This window comes from Babylonia areolata, chromosome 14, assembly GCF_041734735.1.
Source record: "Babylonia areolata isolate BAREFJ2019XMU chromosome 14, ASM4173473v1, whole genome shotgun sequence".
Lineage (NCBI taxonomy): Eukaryota > Metazoa > Mollusca > Gastropoda > Neogastropoda > Buccinidae > Babylonia > Babylonia areolata.
In genome coordinates, this window is record NC_134889.1 from 7,115,540 (window position 1) to 7,134,395 (window position 18,856).

The following is an 18,856-nucleotide window of genomic DNA, read 5'->3' on the forward strand; positions in this document are numbered from 1 at the left end:
CCAGGTGGTCTTAAACTTTTTATGAACCCTGTATTTATCTTTTCCTTTCGTTTTTTTTTTAATCAGCCACCCCACCCCTACCTGGTCCTGTCTTGATCATGAGGGACTCCCGCACCAGTGCGAACAGTGTGGTGGTGAAGTGCACCGTCCCGTCCTCCGCTACCGGCATGTTCATCCGCACCAGTTTCTGCAATCACCACCGCCACACACACACACTGGGTGAGACACACAGGCAAAACAAATGTTCATCTGCACCAGTTTCTGAAACCACCACCGCCACACACACACACACACCCACTGGGTAAGACACACAGACACCTACAAAACAAATGTTCATCTGCACCAGTTTCTGAAACCACCACCGCCACACACACACACACACACCCACTGGGTAAGACACACAGACACCTACAAAACAAATGTTCATCTGCACCAGTTTCTGAAACCACCACCGCCACACACACACACACACCCACTGGGTAAGACACACAGACACCTACAAAACAAATGTTCATCTGCACCAGTTTCTGAAACCACCACCACCACCGCCACACACACACACACTGGGTAAGACACACAGGCACCTGACGGCATTCATTAATTTGACTCATCATAAATTTCATACCCTTGCAAACAGATCAGGAGCTGCTGTGGCAGGATTGTTTAGGTTCTGACCCAGTGTGTTCACCAGTGATCGAGGTTCGAGGCCCTGCTTTGGCATCATGCCGTGTCTTTGAGAAAGGCATATCTAATAAAACAATTAAAGAGTGGCAACACAACTGCCAAGTCAATGCTGCAGTCAATTCAGCTAGCACGCTGGTAAATAAAAGGTACAGTGGAACAAACCTTGACACTTCCTCACCGAAATATTTTTAAGAAGGGCACTTTCTCCTCTGATTTTCCTCACTCTAACCAAGTGATTTTGGTTGGTTGGGGAAGGTTAAAATGGCAGATAGCCGAGTGGCCTTTCAATCTGAGGGTCCTGGGTTCAAATCTCAGTGGTGCCTGGTGGGTAAAGGGTGGAGATGCCTGAACCCCCCTTCATGTGTATAGGCACGCAGAAGATCAAATACGCACATTAAAGATCCTGTAATCTATGTCAGCGTTCGGCAAGTTATGGAAACAAACATACCCAGCATGTACACCCCTGAAAACGGAGTATGGCTGCCTACATGGTGGGGTAAATAAACAAAAAACAGTCACACACACAAAACGTAAAAGAAATGTTAATGTTTGAGTGTGCATGTGTGCGTGCCTGAAATCTGATTGAAAGACACAGGAAACGAATGATGAGCGCCTAATGACAGCCGTCAGCCAGCTCTACCCAGGTGGGCAACCTGTTGTGCAAATGACCCCATGTTTGTAAAGCGCTTTGAGCTTGGTCTCCGACTGAGGATAGGCGCTATATAAGTATCCATATCAATCAATCAAGATTGAGAGGATTGGGTCCCCCTCCACTCCCCCCCATCCCGCCCAGCCCAGTACTCACTCTGTAGGCCAGGCGATAGGGACAGCCCAGTACTCACTCTGTAGGCCAGGCGATAGGGACAGCCCAGTACTCACTCTGTAGGCCAGGCGATAGGGACAGCCCAGTACTCACTCTGTAGGCCAGGCGATAGCGATAGGGACAGCCCAGTACTCACTCTGTAGGCCAGGCGATAGGGACAGCCCAGTACTCACTCTGTAGGCCAGGCGATAGGGACAGCCCAGTACTCACCCTGTAGGCCAGGCGATAGGGACAGCCCAGTACTCACCCTGTAGGCCAAGCGATAGGGACAGCCCAGTACTCACTCTGTAGGCCAGGCAATAGGGACAGCCCAGTACTCACTCTGTAGGCCAGGCGATAGGGACAGCCCAGTACTCACTCTGTAGGCCAGGCGATAGGGACAGCCCAGTACTCACTCTGTAGGCCAGGCAATAGGGACAGCCCAGTACTCACTCTGTAGGCCAGGCGATAGGGACAGGGACAGCCCAGTACTCACTCTGTAGGCCAGGCGATAGGGACAGCCCAGTACTCACTCTGTAGGCCAGGCGATAGGGATAGGGACAGCCCAGTACTCACTCTGTAGGCCAGGCGATAGGGACAGCCCAGTACTCACTCTGTAGGCCAAGCGATAGGGACAGCCCAGTACTCACTCTGTAGGCCAGGCGATAGGGATAGGGACAGCCCAGTACTCACTCTGTAGGCCAAGCGATAGGGACAGCCCAGTACTCACTCTGTAGGCCAAGCGATAGGGACAGCCCAGTACTCACTCTGTAGGCCAAGCGATAGGGATAGGGACAGCCCAGTACTCACTCTGTAGGCCAAGCGATAGGGATAGGGACAGCCCAGTACTCACTCTGTAGGCCAGGCGATAGGGACACTTCTTCCCGAAGCCCACCGGTGGCTCCATGTTCCTCAGCATCTCATACATGTCCGTGTAGTGTATCCGCCCACTGAAACAACACAGCAGGAGGTAGAAGGGTATTTCGGAATGACTCAGTCTGCACAGCAAGCACAATGCGACTTTCCTTAACACATATCGAAGTTTTAACTCCTTTCTTATTAAGCATGTTGGGTTATGCTGCTGGTCAGGCATCTGCCTAGCAGGTGTGGTGTAGCGTATATGGATTTGTCCGAATGCAATGACGCTTTCTTGAGGAACTGAAATTCCTTTCCACAAGAGAAAAAAAAAAAATTATGATTGGGTCAAAAGCAAGGGCTTTAACAGATCTACATCAAATCACATCAAACAATGGCGCTGGTGGTGGTGTGTCCATCGAGATCGATGATGACCATCGTTGTCATCCAGATGGGGGATGGGGGGAGGGTGGTGGTGGGGTGGGGGGAAGGATGCTCATGAATCTATCTGTGAGTGCGCAGATGGCTGAATAGTCCAATCTGCGCACGAAATGTTCGCTGACAGTTGGGGCAGACAAAGACAGGCATATCATTGTCAGGGAGCTTGTTTGCCCGTGACTTTCTGGCCTGCCTCTTCTGAACAGCTACAGCAGTCCTGTTGGCCTCGCACAACTTGGTGCCTTTGTGCACAGCAGCGCGCCATTTGTCACGGTCCACTGCAGATTCCTCCCAGGAGTCAGGGTTGATATCAAACGCTTTCAGAGAGACTTTCAGAGTACAAATGGCGCTAAGAACCTCATGGACCACTTAGACTATCTCAAGGCTATCACCACAAAAAGATTCAAGATTCTACTTCGATCCACAGACCTACACAGTAACACCTCTCCGCAAACAAAGTTACATATAACTTTGTATGATTTGGTCTAAAGCAAGCCCTATGTGATTTTCTTCCCCCCACAGATCTATAACAACTTTTCACACACACAAATTATAAATCATTTTCATGTGCTTTGTGAATGCTTCCAAGAAAGCAGGACAAAAGAATAGATGGTACTATTCACCAAGAAGAAGCGAATAAAGCCTTTGCTGTGACACAACACGTGTGTTGTGTAACATATCCCTGTCTGTAAAGAATAACAAATTCACTATGTCTATTTCTCCAGCACACTTTGAGGGCATGTCTCTTTCACAAACATGTCAATTATTTCTCTTTTCAGTCATAATCATCTCTGTTGGTGTGTGTGTGTGTGTGTGTGTGTGAGTGTGCGTGCGTGCGCGCACACATGCATGCATGCATGCGTGCGTGCGTGCGTGTGTGCGCGCGCGTGTGTGTGAGAGACAGAGAGAGAGACAGAGAGAGACACAGAGAGAGACAGACACGGAGAGAGAGAGAGAGAGAGAGAGAGAGAGAGAGATAAAGAGAGACAGAGATAACGAATGAACGAAAATGTTTTAATGAACTTATAACCTTACAACTTTATAAAGTAAAATGCAATTATCATAATAATAATAATACATAGTTTTTCTATGGCACGATATCCAGCACCAATGCTGCTCCAAGTGACTTCCATCAACCAGTTGACTATAAACATGCCTTAAAAAACATATCAACCGTTATCTAACAATGGAAAACATCCAGTGTGTTTATATGAATGAAAAAGCACACTTTAGAGATGAATTAGATTATAAATGCTATGAAGTAAATAAGGCTTAGATTAAAACAAAATGCATTTCATAGAGCACACATGCACACACACACAGACGTCCCTCCCTTACAGACACACACACACACACGCTGACATTAAATGTCAACTGCACTAAAAACAGAATTGCACAAGCATTAAAATATTTCTTATTTTCTAACAGAATTAAGCCAAGCTGTACGGCACCCTGGAGGAGCTGTGATGGACGGCAGCCTCCAGTGAGGACACCGGGTTGCTCATCTAACGGGAGGCGAACGAGGAAGAAGAAGAAGAAGTAACACAGAATTCTGTTCGGACATATTAACATGCCTACACACTCACACACGCGTACCAGAGCACTGTACCCTCATCATCATCATTATCGTAAAGTACCCCAGCTTCAACCTCTGCGGCTTATACAATGATGCGACTTATTTGCGGATTTTAAATATCCCGGGAGTGTCACGTTCTCGTCTATTCTTAGCTGCCCTTCAACTCACCAAAATTATGATTTCTGTCCATGAATTTTTGGATGAGCTTCAGGATAGTGTGCTAACTGTTCACGTTTTATAAATCAAATCCGCACACATTAAAGCCTTCAGATCAGCATTCAGTTCTACTCTGCTCAAGCGTACACCCTCATCATGCCGAAAACGCGACGTTATGCCTATGACGCAGCCTTCAAATTGAAGGCGATCGACCTAGCAGATGACAGTGCAAGCGACAGAACCAGCAGCGACCTCCACCTTCATGTTCATGAGGTGAAAGCGAGGCTGAAGTCGGTGACAAGATGGCGGAGGAAGCTGTGCTGGTTCTCTTCAACTTGGACACTGAAGACGAAGATTTTAGTGGATTCAGTGAGCAGGATGATGTTGAATAAATGTGACTATCCCTAAATTATGGATCTTATTTTCATTGTTTGTTTATTATTTTTTTGTGGCACTAGCAGTATTTTCGCTTGCTTTTCTTTGTGTTGTTTCCCGGCTGTGTTTATTTCATAACCTACAGTATTGACAGCTTTTCTGTATCAGTATGTGTTTCGGTACCAGAAATAAGTGCAGCTTATAAGCCGGTGCGACTTATGTATGTATAAAGTTCAATTTTTTCCTAAATTTAATGGGTGTGGCTTATATACCAGTGTGCTCAATAGACCAAACTTTACGGTATACATACCAGCACTGCACATAATCAGGTGTTCTTACCTGGCCCCCGGGTCGTAGTCCGCCCAGGCACGTCCGTACTCGTCCAGGTGGTGGGGGCCAAGGATGGACGAGTCTCGCGTCAGGTAGTCAAAGTTGTCCATGATGACCGCCACAAACAGGTTCAACATCTGGAAGGTAGGGGGTGGAAAGGGGGTGGAGTGAAGGGGGCAAGCATGTTTTTAGCGTTCATTTTATCATAGTAACAGTGCGAGTTTGTACAATGTCTGTTCTGTTAATACTGTTCTTTGCCGCTTTACAAAAAGAGGTATGTAGACAAATAAACATTAAAGCGCATGCACATACACACACACATTCAAGCACACACACACATATATGCACATTCAAGCACATGCACACACACAACCACACATTCATACACATGCACACTCATACATTCAAGCAGACACACATACACACACACACATTCAGACACATATACACACACATTTAAGCACACACTCACACACACTGAAGTACACACACACACACACATTTAAGCGCGCGCTCACACACACACACACACACACACATTCAATCACAGAAAAACACACAAACATTCAAACACACACACAAACACATACATTCAAGCACGCACACACAAGAAAGCGAAGTAGAAACAAGCGAACACAAACTGACCAGAAACGAACAAAGGAAGAAGAAGAAGACAAAGTAGAAGTAAGCAATGTCCAGGCCACAGCCCGTCTCGGGGGAGCGGTTTTTGTCGTTGGTGCCGATGGACTCAGGGTCACAGGGTCGGCCGCTCAGACAGTCCAGCATGATCTGTTGCCACGACTCTCCTGTGGCGCACCTGTCCACACACATGCACACAGATTTGTACACACACAAACACTTCAATGTACACACACACACACATACATATCTGCACACACACACACACACACATCTGCGTTCACTCATATGCACACGAGTGGGCTTTTACGTGTATGACTGTTTTTACCCGCCATGTAGGCAGCCATACTCCGTTTTCGGGGGTGTGTATGCTGGGTATGTTCTTGTTTCCATAACCCACCGAACGCTGACATGGATTACAGGATCTTTTAACGTGCATATTTGATCTTCTGCTTGCATATACACACGAAAGGGGTTCAGGCACTAGCAGGTCTGCACATATGTTGACCTGGGAGATCGTAAAAATCTCCACCCTTTACCCACCAGGCGCCGTCACCGTGATTCGAACCCGGGACCCTCAGATTGACAGTCCAACACTTTAACCACTCGGCTATTGCGCCCGTCACACACACATACAAATACAGGCACACATGGACACATACACACTTAAATATCCAGACACACACATGCACACAGATTTTTACACACACAAATACTTGAATTTACACACACACATACATACATATCTGCACACACACACATAAAAATACAGGCACACATGGACACATACACACATAAATATCCAGACCCACACATGCACACAGATTTTTACACACACAAACACTTGAATGTACACACACACACACACACACATACAAATACAGGCACACATAGACACATACACACTTAAATATCCAGACACACACACGCATACAGATTTTTTACCAACTCAAACATTTACATTTCGACACACACATGCATATCTGCACACACACACATTAAAATACAGGCACACATGCACATACACACTCACATATCCAGACACACACATGCACACAAATTTTTATCAACACAAATATTCACATTAACACACACACATACATATCTGCACACACACACATACAAATACAGGTACACATGGACACATACACACTCAAATATCCAGACCCACACATGCATACAGATTTTTTTTACCAACACAAACATTTACATTTACACACACACATGCATATCTGCACACACACACACACACACAAACAAATAATGGCACACATACACACTCACATATCCAGACACACACATGCACACAGATTCTTTACCAACACAAACATTTGCATTTACACACACACATATCTGCACACACACACATTCAAATACAGGCACACATATGAACACACACATTCACATATCTAGAAACACACATGCACACAGATTTTTTTACCAACAGAAACACTTACATTTACATACACACACATATATGCACACACACAAATGCTTGCAATCACGCTCACACACACACAAATGCATGCACACACACACATGCAAACACATACAGATATATTTAAAAACACACATTCACATATATTCACACACACACACACACAAATATGCACATATACAATACACATTCACATTTAACCAATTGCAACCCTTGTTTTCAGACTTAAACAACTTGTGTCAAAATTATATTTCAGTCATGACACGAAATTTGGTAGCTATTGGTGAAGCTGTTGCTACACATTTGTGCTTGATGTGAAGCACCCCTTCACACTGATGCAGCCAAGCCAAAACATGCCAGGAAGGGAGGTTTGCACAGGCAGAGGACCTTTGAGGGTTGAAAGGGTTAATTATAAGGTTCTGTATCAGGAGAAGGTTAACTGACTCCGAACGATGCGCCCCAATCGAAGACCTACCCTTTACAACTGTTTCAAACGATTGGGGCTTTAGAAAGTTCTGAATTTTTGGAGTGGAACCTAATTTGCATAATGATATTACAAGCTAAGAATATCCTAACTGACCTTTCTGTGACCAATAAATGCAGAGTGCGTTGCTGTGCTCGCGAGCAGGAGAGTAATTTTCTAAGTGACTGGATCAGTGTGTGCCAACTATGGCATCTGACCCGGTTTCTTCTCAGTCACGAGGCAGACAACAGAATTAGATGAAGGGGCTCTATAGGGGCTGTATAACGATTCCCTTGATTCGTTCACAAGTAATCAGTGTGTGGAAATTTTGAACAAAACATATGGATGCTTTCATCCTATCACTGGAAGATAGTATAAGAAGGGAGGAAGTCTTATATTTTGTCCCCAACTAACTCGTTATGTTCCTGATCAAACATTTGTTGGGTTTTTTTTGTCAATTTTATTTCCTACCCATATAAACGGGCCGTCCATGGGGTAAGTCAGGGGAGCTAACCAGCAGTAAGTTAATTCGGAAATATCTGTCCACCGGTGCAACATCTAAACTTGTCGTTTCTCTCATTCTCTCTCGCCTTGACTACTGTAACTCCCTATTGTCTGTTCTGCTTGCTTCATCCAGTCAGTCCCTTCAGCGCATACAAAACTGCTGCCCGACTCGTCCTTAGAAAGAAAAAATCTGAGCACATCACTCCTCTTCTGCAACATCTCCATTGGCTCCCTGTCTCACACAAAATAAAGTATAAGATCAGCACTCTATGTTATAAATGTATTCACAAATCTTCCCCTTCCTACCTTTGTGGCCGCCTTCACCTCTACACTCCATCTCGCTCTCTTCAATCGGCTTTGGATCCACTCTGTTTACGCATACCCAGATTCAAACTCTCCGCTGTTGGACGCCGGTCTTTCTCTGTCTCTGGACCTTGCAATTGGAATGAACTTCCTCTTTCGCTTTGTCAGGTCTCCGCACTCAGCTCTTTCAAGTCTGGCCTTAAAACCCACCTCTTCCCAAAATAGCCTCCTTTCCCTGCCTCTTCCTTGTCTTCAGTTTCTCCAGTTTTAGAGTTATGCATGCGTGTGAATGACTGGTGTGACAGCGCTAAGATTTGTCACTGCACAAGATTCAGTGCTATATAAATACTATCATTATTATTATAATTATTAATAAGAAATGGAAGTTCATCACACTGACCTGAACAGCAACATCAAGGCCTGGAAGAAGTCTCGGAAGTTGTTGTGGCGGTTGATAAAGGTTTTGGAGTCCAGGCGAATGTTTCCAAACACCTGTGGAAAACCCCCCAAAAAACATGAAAAAAACACACACACACAAAAAAAACCATGAAAAAACACTGCAACTAAAGGGAAGTTGGATTTACACAATTCTCCACAATTTGTTTTATCCGTTTTCCTTCCTCCCCTCAAGTATTTGTGTGTGTGCGTGCGTGCGTGTGTGTGTGTGTTGTGTGCAAGTGAGTAAGATCAGTGCTGTCATGTCTGTTCGCAGTGACGTTGTGAACTAATTTACTCAATGATTTTGTCAATTTATAGTGTAATGAACTCTGTACAAGCAGAATGCTTGAAGCTCTGGTTGTTAAAAAAACAAAAAAACTGAATGAGTGTTCTTTATTATTACTATTATAACTAATGTCGGCAATATCCATACTCCCCCCCCCCCCCCCCCTCCTAAACTCTTTCCATTCAGTTTCATTCCAAAGACGGAAAAACTGTAACTTCTGTTTAAACACACTGTAATATGCTCTACATTTCTTCCTGACAAGAGACGTAAAGAAGACCAGTCCAAGAGTGGAGGGGAAAAAAAATGTAGAGTATATATTACAATGTTACCAACCCGTTTACAACTTTTTCTGTCTTATCAAACCGAAAAGTACAGGAGAAGAAATATGGATTGTTGCCTTATTAGTTATTGTCATAATCATCATCATTCTTGCCTGCATTCCGATGATGGCGTAAATGAAGAACAGCATCAGGATGAGCAAACACACATAGGGCAAGGCCTGGAACACACAACAGCACACCATGTTTTAGTCTGTGCAGATATTTTTACAGCGAGTGGGAAGGAAAAAAAAGAAAGAGAGATTCGAGATTCAAGATTCAAGATGATTTATTCATATAGGCCAAGGGGTATATGAACAGACAGCAATGAAAAACAAACAAAAACATTTCACATAATACAACATACATAGAAAACTCGATATAAGTTCAATTGAAAACTAGCCTAGCAACAAAACAGTGTTTTCATGACATAATAGTTTCTCAGACTTTGAAAGCTTTATATAAATACAAAGCAAGGTTTCTAACAATTTCACAGGATGTTGAGGACATTAACAAGTTCAATTTAAACATACTTGGTTGTCTATAATATTTAGGCTTAATAAATGATTCTCGAATATTCCTCAAAGCTGGACAACAAAGGACAAAGTGCATTTCATTTTCTGTCGAAAGATAGAGAGAGGAGGGGAGGAAGACAGACAAATCAAATCAAATCACGGTGCTTAGAGCCTCGCTGACTGACTGAATTACACAGGAAATGAATGATGAGTGTTTTAAGGGTGCTCTAAGTCAGTTCCACTAAGGTACGCAGCATGTCATGCTAAGGATTCTGCGTTAGTAAAGCGCTTGCAGCTTGTTCTCTGACCCAGGATAGGCGCTATATAACTATCCATATCATAAAACCTTAGAGCTTGTTCTCTGACCAAGGATAGGTGCTATATAACTATCCATATCATAAAACCCTTAGAGCTTGTTCTCTGACCGAGGATAGGCGCTATATAACTATCCATATCATAAAACCCTTAGAGCTTGTTGTCTGACCGAGGATAGGCGCTATATATCTATCCTTATCATAAAACCTTTAGAGCTTGTCTCTGACGATAGGTGCTATATAACTATCCATATCATAAAACCTTAGAGCTTGTTGTCTGACTGAGGATAGGCGCTATATAACTATCCATATCATAAAACCCTTAGAGCTTGTTCTCTGACCGAGGATAGGCGCTATATAACTATCCATATCATAAAACCTTTAGAGCTTGTTCTCTGACCGAGGATAGGCGCTATATAACTATCCATATCATAAAACCCTTAGAGCTTGTTCTCTGACCGATTATAGGCGCTATATAACTATCCATATCATTCGGTCAACATCCACGCTCACCTTGAAGGACTGGAAAAACGTCCAGAGCAGCAGACGAATGGTGTAGCCCTGTCTCAACAGTTTGATCAATCGGGCCGCTCGGAACAGTCGGAAAAACCCAAAACTCACTTTGGATGACTGCACACAGGAAAAAAACAACAAAAAACAGGTAAAATCGTGTGTGTACTGTGTACTCTGTTGTGTGTGTGTGTGTGTGTGTGTGTGTGTGTGTGTGTGTGTGTGTGTGTATGTGTACCTGTATTTGAATGTGTGTGTGTGCAGATATGTATGTGTGTGTGTTAATGTGAATGTTTGTGTTGATAAAAATTTGTGTGCATGTGTGTGTCTGGATATGCGAGTGTGTGTGTGTGTGCATGTGTGCCTGTATTTGAATGTGTGTGTGTGCAAATGCAAATGTTTGTGTGGGTAACAAAATCTGTGTGCGCTAGAGAACAAGAACAAGAACAAGAACAAAACTTTAATCTCCAGGCCTCCGGCCCCTAGAAAGAGGTCAAAAGTACACAATATGGTGATCATGCAGCAACAACAAAATGTAAAATACGTACTAACTTAAACCTGTAGAACAAAAGTGCTTCTTGTGGATGAGAGAGAGAGAGAGAGAGAGAGAGAGAGATGGGAGGGAAGAGAGACAGACAGAAAGTCTCACAGAGAGAGAGAGAGAGAGAGAGAGAGAGAGAGAGAGAGAGAGAGAGAGAGAGAGAGAGAGAGAGAGAAGGGAGAGGTATAAAGATGAAGACTGAACCAGCCAGGCAGTGAGTGTGAGAAGGGGAGAGAGACAAACAGAGTCAATGAGAGTGTGCTTGTAGGAGGAGGTGCAAGAAAGAGATGGAAAGAGAGAGAGAGAGAGAGAGAGAGAGAGAGAGAGAGAGAGAGAGAGAATGAGAGACCGAGCACAGAACTGTTTTAATGGAAGGCCACCGACCTGTATTCATATGAACACACACACACACACACACACACACACACATATGAAAACCAAACCTTGAGTTGGATGAACAACAGAAGAATGAGAGACAGAGAAAACGAGAGACAGAGAGAATGAGAGACAGACAGAGAGAGGGGAGACAGAGACTGAGAGAAGCAGCAAAAGATATAAAGCGAGGAGAGACACAAAGAGAGAGAAAACGACACAGAATGGAAGAAGTGACACAGAATGGAAGACCAGAGTGACACAGAATGGAAGACCGGAGTGACACAGAATGGAAGACCAGAGTGACACAGAATGGAAGACTGAAGTGACACAGAATGGAAGACCAGAGTGACACAGAATGGAAGACTGAAGTGACACAGAATGGAAGACCGGAGTGACACAGAATGGAAGACCAGAGTGACACAGAATGGAAGACTGAAGTGACACAGAATGGAAGACCAGAGTGACACAGAATGGAAGACCAGAGTGACACAGAATGGAAGACTGAAGTGACACAGAATGGAAGACTGAAGTGACACAGAATGGAAGACCGGAGTGACACAGACATGGAAGACAAGGAATGCAAACATTCCAACTAAACCTATGTGTGTCATTCATTTCTTGCTGTGTGATGTTTTACTTCAGCTCTAAATGTAAAAAAAAAAGCACACAGACACGCACACACACACTCACAAAACTTCTTTTCCTAACTCCTTGTCAGTAAGCTGTAACTGCAACGCTCTTGTTTCTACTAAATTACTGTATTTGTTCACAAGTACAAGCGTGTATGTGTGAGCATACACGCCCACACATGTATGCTTGAGTATGTATGCACAGACAATCATTTGTGTGCGCACATGCCCTTGCGCATAGGCACCCAAAACATGAACATGAAGATGCTGATGTTAATTGATGGCAATGAAATAATACCTGGATTAAACTCGGGCATTCAAAACAGAGCTGTATTCAGGATGTTCCCTCAACAATCTTTCAATAACAAATTCTAAAACGAGTATAAAGATAGTAACAAAAGTATAAAGATAGTATAAAGATAATAACAAAAGTATAGGGATCGCAACAAAAGGAAAAAAAAAGAAGAAGAGAAAGGAAGTGAAGATGAAAGTAGGATTTGCATTATCCTCTAACACAAAAACAGAAACTATAACATTTTATTTATTTCTTTTTTAAAGTAAGATAATGCTTTTTCCCTCTGAGGTTTTACAAACTTTTTTTCTTCTTTCTGAAGTGATATCATGCTTTCCATGTCTAAACTGTAACATAAATGATTTCCATATTTTTGTCTTTTTTTTTAAATAGAATCACATTTCCCCCCCTCTAAAGCCCTGTAAAAAGTAAAATAATCTTTTCCCCTGTTTAAAACTGTGACAGAGTTTATCAAAGAAAGAATATTTTCCCATCTAAACTGTAACAGACTTCCTGAAAAAGAGTGACCATGCTTTTCCACATCAGAACTGTAACAGGCTTTTTAACACCCCCCCACCCCACCTCCTCCCATCCCCCTAACCCCCATATCCACAAAAACATGAACACAAAAAATAAAGGATCATGCTTTCCAATCTGGTTATTTAAATCATCACAATTTTTTTTTTTTTTTTTTAAATGAAGAACAAAGTTTCCGATGCAACTGAAAAGGCCCCCCATATGTAAACCAAGAACAGATCATTGGGGGAAAAAAGAAGAAAAAAAGAAAGAAAAAAGGTACAGATAATATGAATATGAAAGTGAAAAAAAAAGAAAAGAAAAAAGGCATCATCAAAAAAAGAAAAAGAAAAAAGGGGGCATTTGGGGGAGGGGGCAGTCCTCTTTCAACTTATAAGCTACTTCCATAGATGGATCACAGAGAGAGAGAGAGAGAGAGAGAGAGAGAGAGAGAGAGAGTACGGGAAATAAAATATAAAAAAATGGCATGAAAATCAAAGTAAATAAGCCCCAACAAACAAAAAAGAAAAAAAAAGTGTCTGAAACTGAGTAGTAGTAGTTTTTTTTTGTTTATTTTTTTTTTCTTCAGGAGACAGGTGTAATTGAGACAAAGAGACAGAAAAAGATCAAGGATAAACGGAAAGAGAGACAGACAGACAGAGTTTCCTCTTCTTTTAATTTTTTTTGTTCTTAAGCAGTCTCTTCTTTCTGCCTTTCATAGCTTAAGGAAAATCTTTGTTTTTCTTCTTCTTCTTATGCATGCAAGCAGCAAAACCTTCAAAGAAAAATTGCATGCACCTACAATGTATGATACAATCTTTTTTGATGATCATAGCAGTAGCAGTAATAATAATAATGATGATGATGATTACAATGACCACAGTAAAAATAATAACAATAACAAAACTAACTTTTATATAAACGCTACTGAATGGTAGTAGTAATAATAATGATGATGATGATGATTACAAAGACCACAGTAAAAATAATAACAATAACAAAACTAACTTTTATATAAACGCTACTGATAATAATATTACAAGGACATCTAAGAGTGGTTTTTTTTTTGTTTGTTTGTTTGTTTTTTTGTTGCCTATTTAAAAAAAAATCTCAACAACTGACACACATTTCATTCAGTCTGTGAATGATGCTGTTACTGATGTTGCTGTAAGTACAAAAAACCACTTCTGCTATTGCTACTATCATCACCACCACCACCACCATAATCTACAGTACTGGTATAGTGCACTGATATAGTATAGTGTACTGATATAGTATAGTGTACTGATACAGTCAGTGTTACTGTAAGCGTCATTGCTAGCTATGAACCATGACCATGAAAACTGTCAACTATGACGTCCAAGAAGCAATACGCCTTTCCCTCGTGTCCTGTTCTGCAAAGCAAACTGGGAAGCAAGCTCTCTTTCCCGGCACAAGTTTGTCTTAACAGTATGACAGTTTGCTTTTCGGTTGTTTTTTGGGGTTTTTTTTTGGTTTATTTTTAATGTGTGATCATATATCAGTGGAAAAAAAAATGCAAGGAACATCTGAGACATTTGAAGCGCATCTACACATACACACAAAAACTTATATGGATGTAATCTCTGTGAGAGAGAGAGAGAGAGAGGGCATGATAATCAGAAATCTATCACATCATGATCAATTCAACTTCTGTCAACAATCATTACACAAACAGGATACTAAATGTGCCTCTAACCATTACAAAAATTAGTTGAATGGTATCTCAGACCTGTAAATAGGTTCAAAACAAAACCTCTTTCTTTTTTTTTCCAGACTTTAAGCACACATCATTCTAACAAAATGCCTTTGAGAACACAATCCCCTCGATTCCAGTATCATTCTACTGAGGCCCTACTGATAACAATAATAACTGATAATTATTATTTATTTATTTATTTATTTATGTAAGCTTATCCATTATTTATTCACCTTTCTTTTATTTTTATTTATTTATTTATTTGTATTATTATTTTATATATATATATATTTTATTTATTTATTTTTATTTATTTATTTTTTATTTTTATTTATTTATTTTTTTCTCAAGGCCTGACTAAGCGCGTTGGGTTACGCTGCTGGTCAGGCATCTGCTTGGCAGATGTGGTGTAGCGTATATGGATGTGTCCGAATGCAGTGACGCCTCCTTGAGCTACTGAAACTGAAATGAAACTGAGCCAGACTGCATGAGCGTCCCTCCACCTTCCCCCCCTCCACGATCCCCCCAATGTGGAGACCACCACCACCACGTCCCTCCAATGTCAGCTCTTCATGAATCTGCTGACGCTGAGGGCCCTGACGGGACTCATCCCAAGCATGGAAGAGGAAGGCGATCAAAACCAAGGTCACCATGACGGCGGGGCTTGAACAGTCACAGAATCTGGGCTTTCTCCCTTTATCACAGATAATGGAGGATAAGGATAACATGTTGCAATGGAGGTCCATTTTTAGGTTTGGGATTTTGTGACAAGGCTGTCCTCTACGGTCTCCTTTCACACTAATAACCCGACATTAACCAGGTCCGAGAGCTGCAGTCGCTTGCAGTGTTAGTTAGGAAATATGAGCGACACACCAACAGACGCATCCCTGAAGTGGACGGTACTCGACTGTGTGGTCCCAGTCTTCCCATTCAAGCCCACTGCAGATTCAGCTCTGGACAGTGGGCTGCAGGCCCCAAAACCCACCTCTGCTGGGAACTGAACCCACATCCTTCCAACCTTATCTGCAACGCTAACCACTTTGCCAAGCAACTGAATTATACATCTATATCTATATCTTTTTTTTTTTTTGATACCTTTTCAGCTGAGTTTAATTTTGTGAATGTAATGAGCTTGGGATGACTGCTCATGCTGATGCTCATTAAGTCAGTAAATGCAAATGGATCTCCTTACGATCAAGGTGTCAAAGCATGCAAACTGATTTGCATACCATTCACATCTGCATAACTCTTTCACTGCCATGTTTCCGTGTGAAAAACACTCCCCGGCAACAAATACTCAAAGCTCTCATGCACAGGCTTCCGCTCATGTGAAAACAACAGCACGGACTTGTTCACTTCAAACTAGGTCAGGGGGCAAAGCTTAGTCATTGTTCTGTGGCGCAGAAAACTGGATGCTGCTGCCAAGCTTTGTTTCCATGTGAAAAACAGTCCTTTTAACATGACCACTTGATGTTGACTAAAATTGTCTATGACGGTGCACTGTCCAGTCCACCGAAGTCGCCCATGGCAGTGAAAGAGTTAATTTTCTCTTTTCAAGGGAACAGACGCCTGAGCTCTGCATAAAGCCAACATACTGGTCTGGCCTTGAGAGAGCCTACCCCAAATATTTTCAAAACACTGACACAAAATGAAATGAAACCAATGACACAAAATAAACAAATAAGTAAATTCACACATCAGTGCCAGTTAACTCTCTCCATACGAACGACGAAAGAGGTGAAGTTAACAGCGTTTCACCCCAATTACCATCATCAAAATATTGCAAGAGGAAGGCTCTTATACTGAAGAGGTGAATGTTGACAAAGAATACCACAATTCTTATGACGGAGGCTAAATGTTGGGTCATTCAGACACCCACTGGACATCCAAGGGGTCTGTGTAGAGGAGAAGACAGGACTGGCCGTACTGAGTGAGTTAAGTTTGCAAACATTATGAAGCGCAACACTTATGCTGGGTAAGCCGTTATATTAACAGAATCATTATTATCATCAGTAAGAGGTACAACACTTATGCTGGGTAAGCAGTTATATTAACAGAATCATTATTATCATCAGTAAGAGGTACAACACTATGCTGGGTAAGCAGTTATATTAACAGAATCATTATTATCATCAGTAAGAGGTACAACACTTATGCTGGGTAAGCAGTTATATTAACAGAATCATTATCATCATCAGTAAAGAGGTAGACTAAAAGAATCTTGGTAAAAGTGGACTTACATGGGATAATCATCATTATTAATCATCACTATCAATATTATCATTAATCCATTTTGAGGTAAAAGCCCTTGTGTAAAGTATAAAATGAACAAGACCCTTTAAAAATCACCCAGCACGAATTGGTCCACACTTGAAGCCCCATCACCGTAACACCCATTGAAAAAAGTCCAAGGTTAAAAACGTCAAGGTGCGTCATATTGTTCGCATAAAAGAGGGTAACTCACAGCCTTATTAATCCATGTACCCTTTCTCTGAAATCAGGATATTCGCAAAAGTCATGAGCAACATAAAAGTGGACCTAAGCTCTCTGTCTGGTCTTATATCGTAGATGTTTTTACACATCCACAGCAAAACAAACAAGGATTCAAAGCCCTATACAGTGTCTCTTTTTGTTGACGTACATTTACCATGTGCAACATGAAGATGGACTTAAGATGAAATTCCACAGATTCCCCCAAACCCAGGCAAAATTCACATGCAAACTTTGCACTGAAGGAAAAAAAACCAATTTGCATCAACCTTTTGATGCAAAAAGTTGCTTCACATAGCTTCTTCCACAGTAACAGGATTGCTTTCAAATTTCTACCATTTTTGGCACAGGGAGTTTGCTTTGATTGTATTGGTGCCATGGTTTTAGTCAGAACTGGTGGGTGAATTTGGTGTCTACTGATGTATGGTGCTTGTTTCTTCCAATGCATATTTTGCAATAAATATTTGCATGCCCATTTTGTATAATTTTACAGCTCTATGGAATTTCGCCTTTAAGCAGGGTAAGCATTGCATACTGCCGTCTACCCCTTCCCACCTATCTATTTAAGCATTGCATACTGTCGTCTACCCCTTCCCACCTATCTATCTGATGCCCCATGGGCAATATCTTACGGAAGTTGACTTACAGCCTTACGAAACCATGAATCTTCCATCTGAAACCATTCCCGTTCATTATATCTCATGAGCAACACGCATTTTCATTTCTTCTATTTTATTCATACTTAGTTAATTTGGTTTGGTAGTGGCTGAAACAGAAATTCATGTTAGAACATTTGACACCGTGAAGATAACTGCAACTTCCATGCGGTCTACAGGTCTACAAAGATTCTGAAGTCCTTACTGTTATAAATATGTTTCATCCTGTGTAACATTTATCTCATTAACCCCCTCAGATAAGACAGAGGTTACAGGTCAGGATGTCAGTGAAGGGCTGTCACCTCAGTGTGATAAGACAGAGCTGACAGGTCTGGGTGTCAGTGAAGGGCTGTCACCTCACTGTGATAAGACAGAGCTTACAAGTCTGGGTGTCAGTGAAGGGCTGTCACCTCACTGTGATAAGACAGAGCTTACAGATCAGGATGTCAGTGAAGGGCTGTCACCTCACTGAGATAAGACAGAGCTTACCTATCAGGATGTCAGTAAAGGGCCTTCACCTCACTGAGATAAGACAGAGCTTACAGGTCAGGATGTCAGTGAAAGGCTGTCACCTCAGTGTGATAAGACAGAGCTTACAAGTCTGGGTGTCAGTTAAGTGTTGTCACCTCACTGTGATAAGACAGAGCTTACAGGTCTGGGTGTCAGTGAAGGGCTGTCACCTCACTGTGATAAGACA

At 42.1% G+C, this 18,856-nt stretch overlaps 1 protein-coding gene across 1 annotated transcript in view; it reads right to left on the reverse strand.

The window, feature by feature from the left end:
* LOC143289786 (voltage-dependent calcium channel type A subunit alpha-1-like) overlaps nucleotides 1-18,856 on the reverse strand; it is a 160,923-nt gene that overhangs the window by 34,582 nt on the left and 107,485 nt on the right. The window contains exons 30-36 of the mRNA XM_076598918.1: nucleotides 10,947-11,063; nucleotides 9,721-9,786; nucleotides 8,964-9,055; nucleotides 5,862-6,033; nucleotides 5,226-5,353; nucleotides 2,340-2,436; nucleotides 82-187 (exon numbers count right to left, since the gene is read on the reverse strand). Of these exons, the coding sequence (XP_076455033.1) occupies nucleotides 82-187; nucleotides 2,340-2,436; nucleotides 5,226-5,353; nucleotides 5,862-6,033; nucleotides 8,964-9,055; nucleotides 9,721-9,786; nucleotides 10,947-11,063 (778 nt within the window). The remainder of the gene's footprint in view (nucleotides 1-81; nucleotides 188-2,339; nucleotides 2,437-5,225; nucleotides 5,354-5,861; nucleotides 6,034-8,963; nucleotides 9,056-9,720; nucleotides 9,787-10,946; nucleotides 11,064-18,856) is intronic.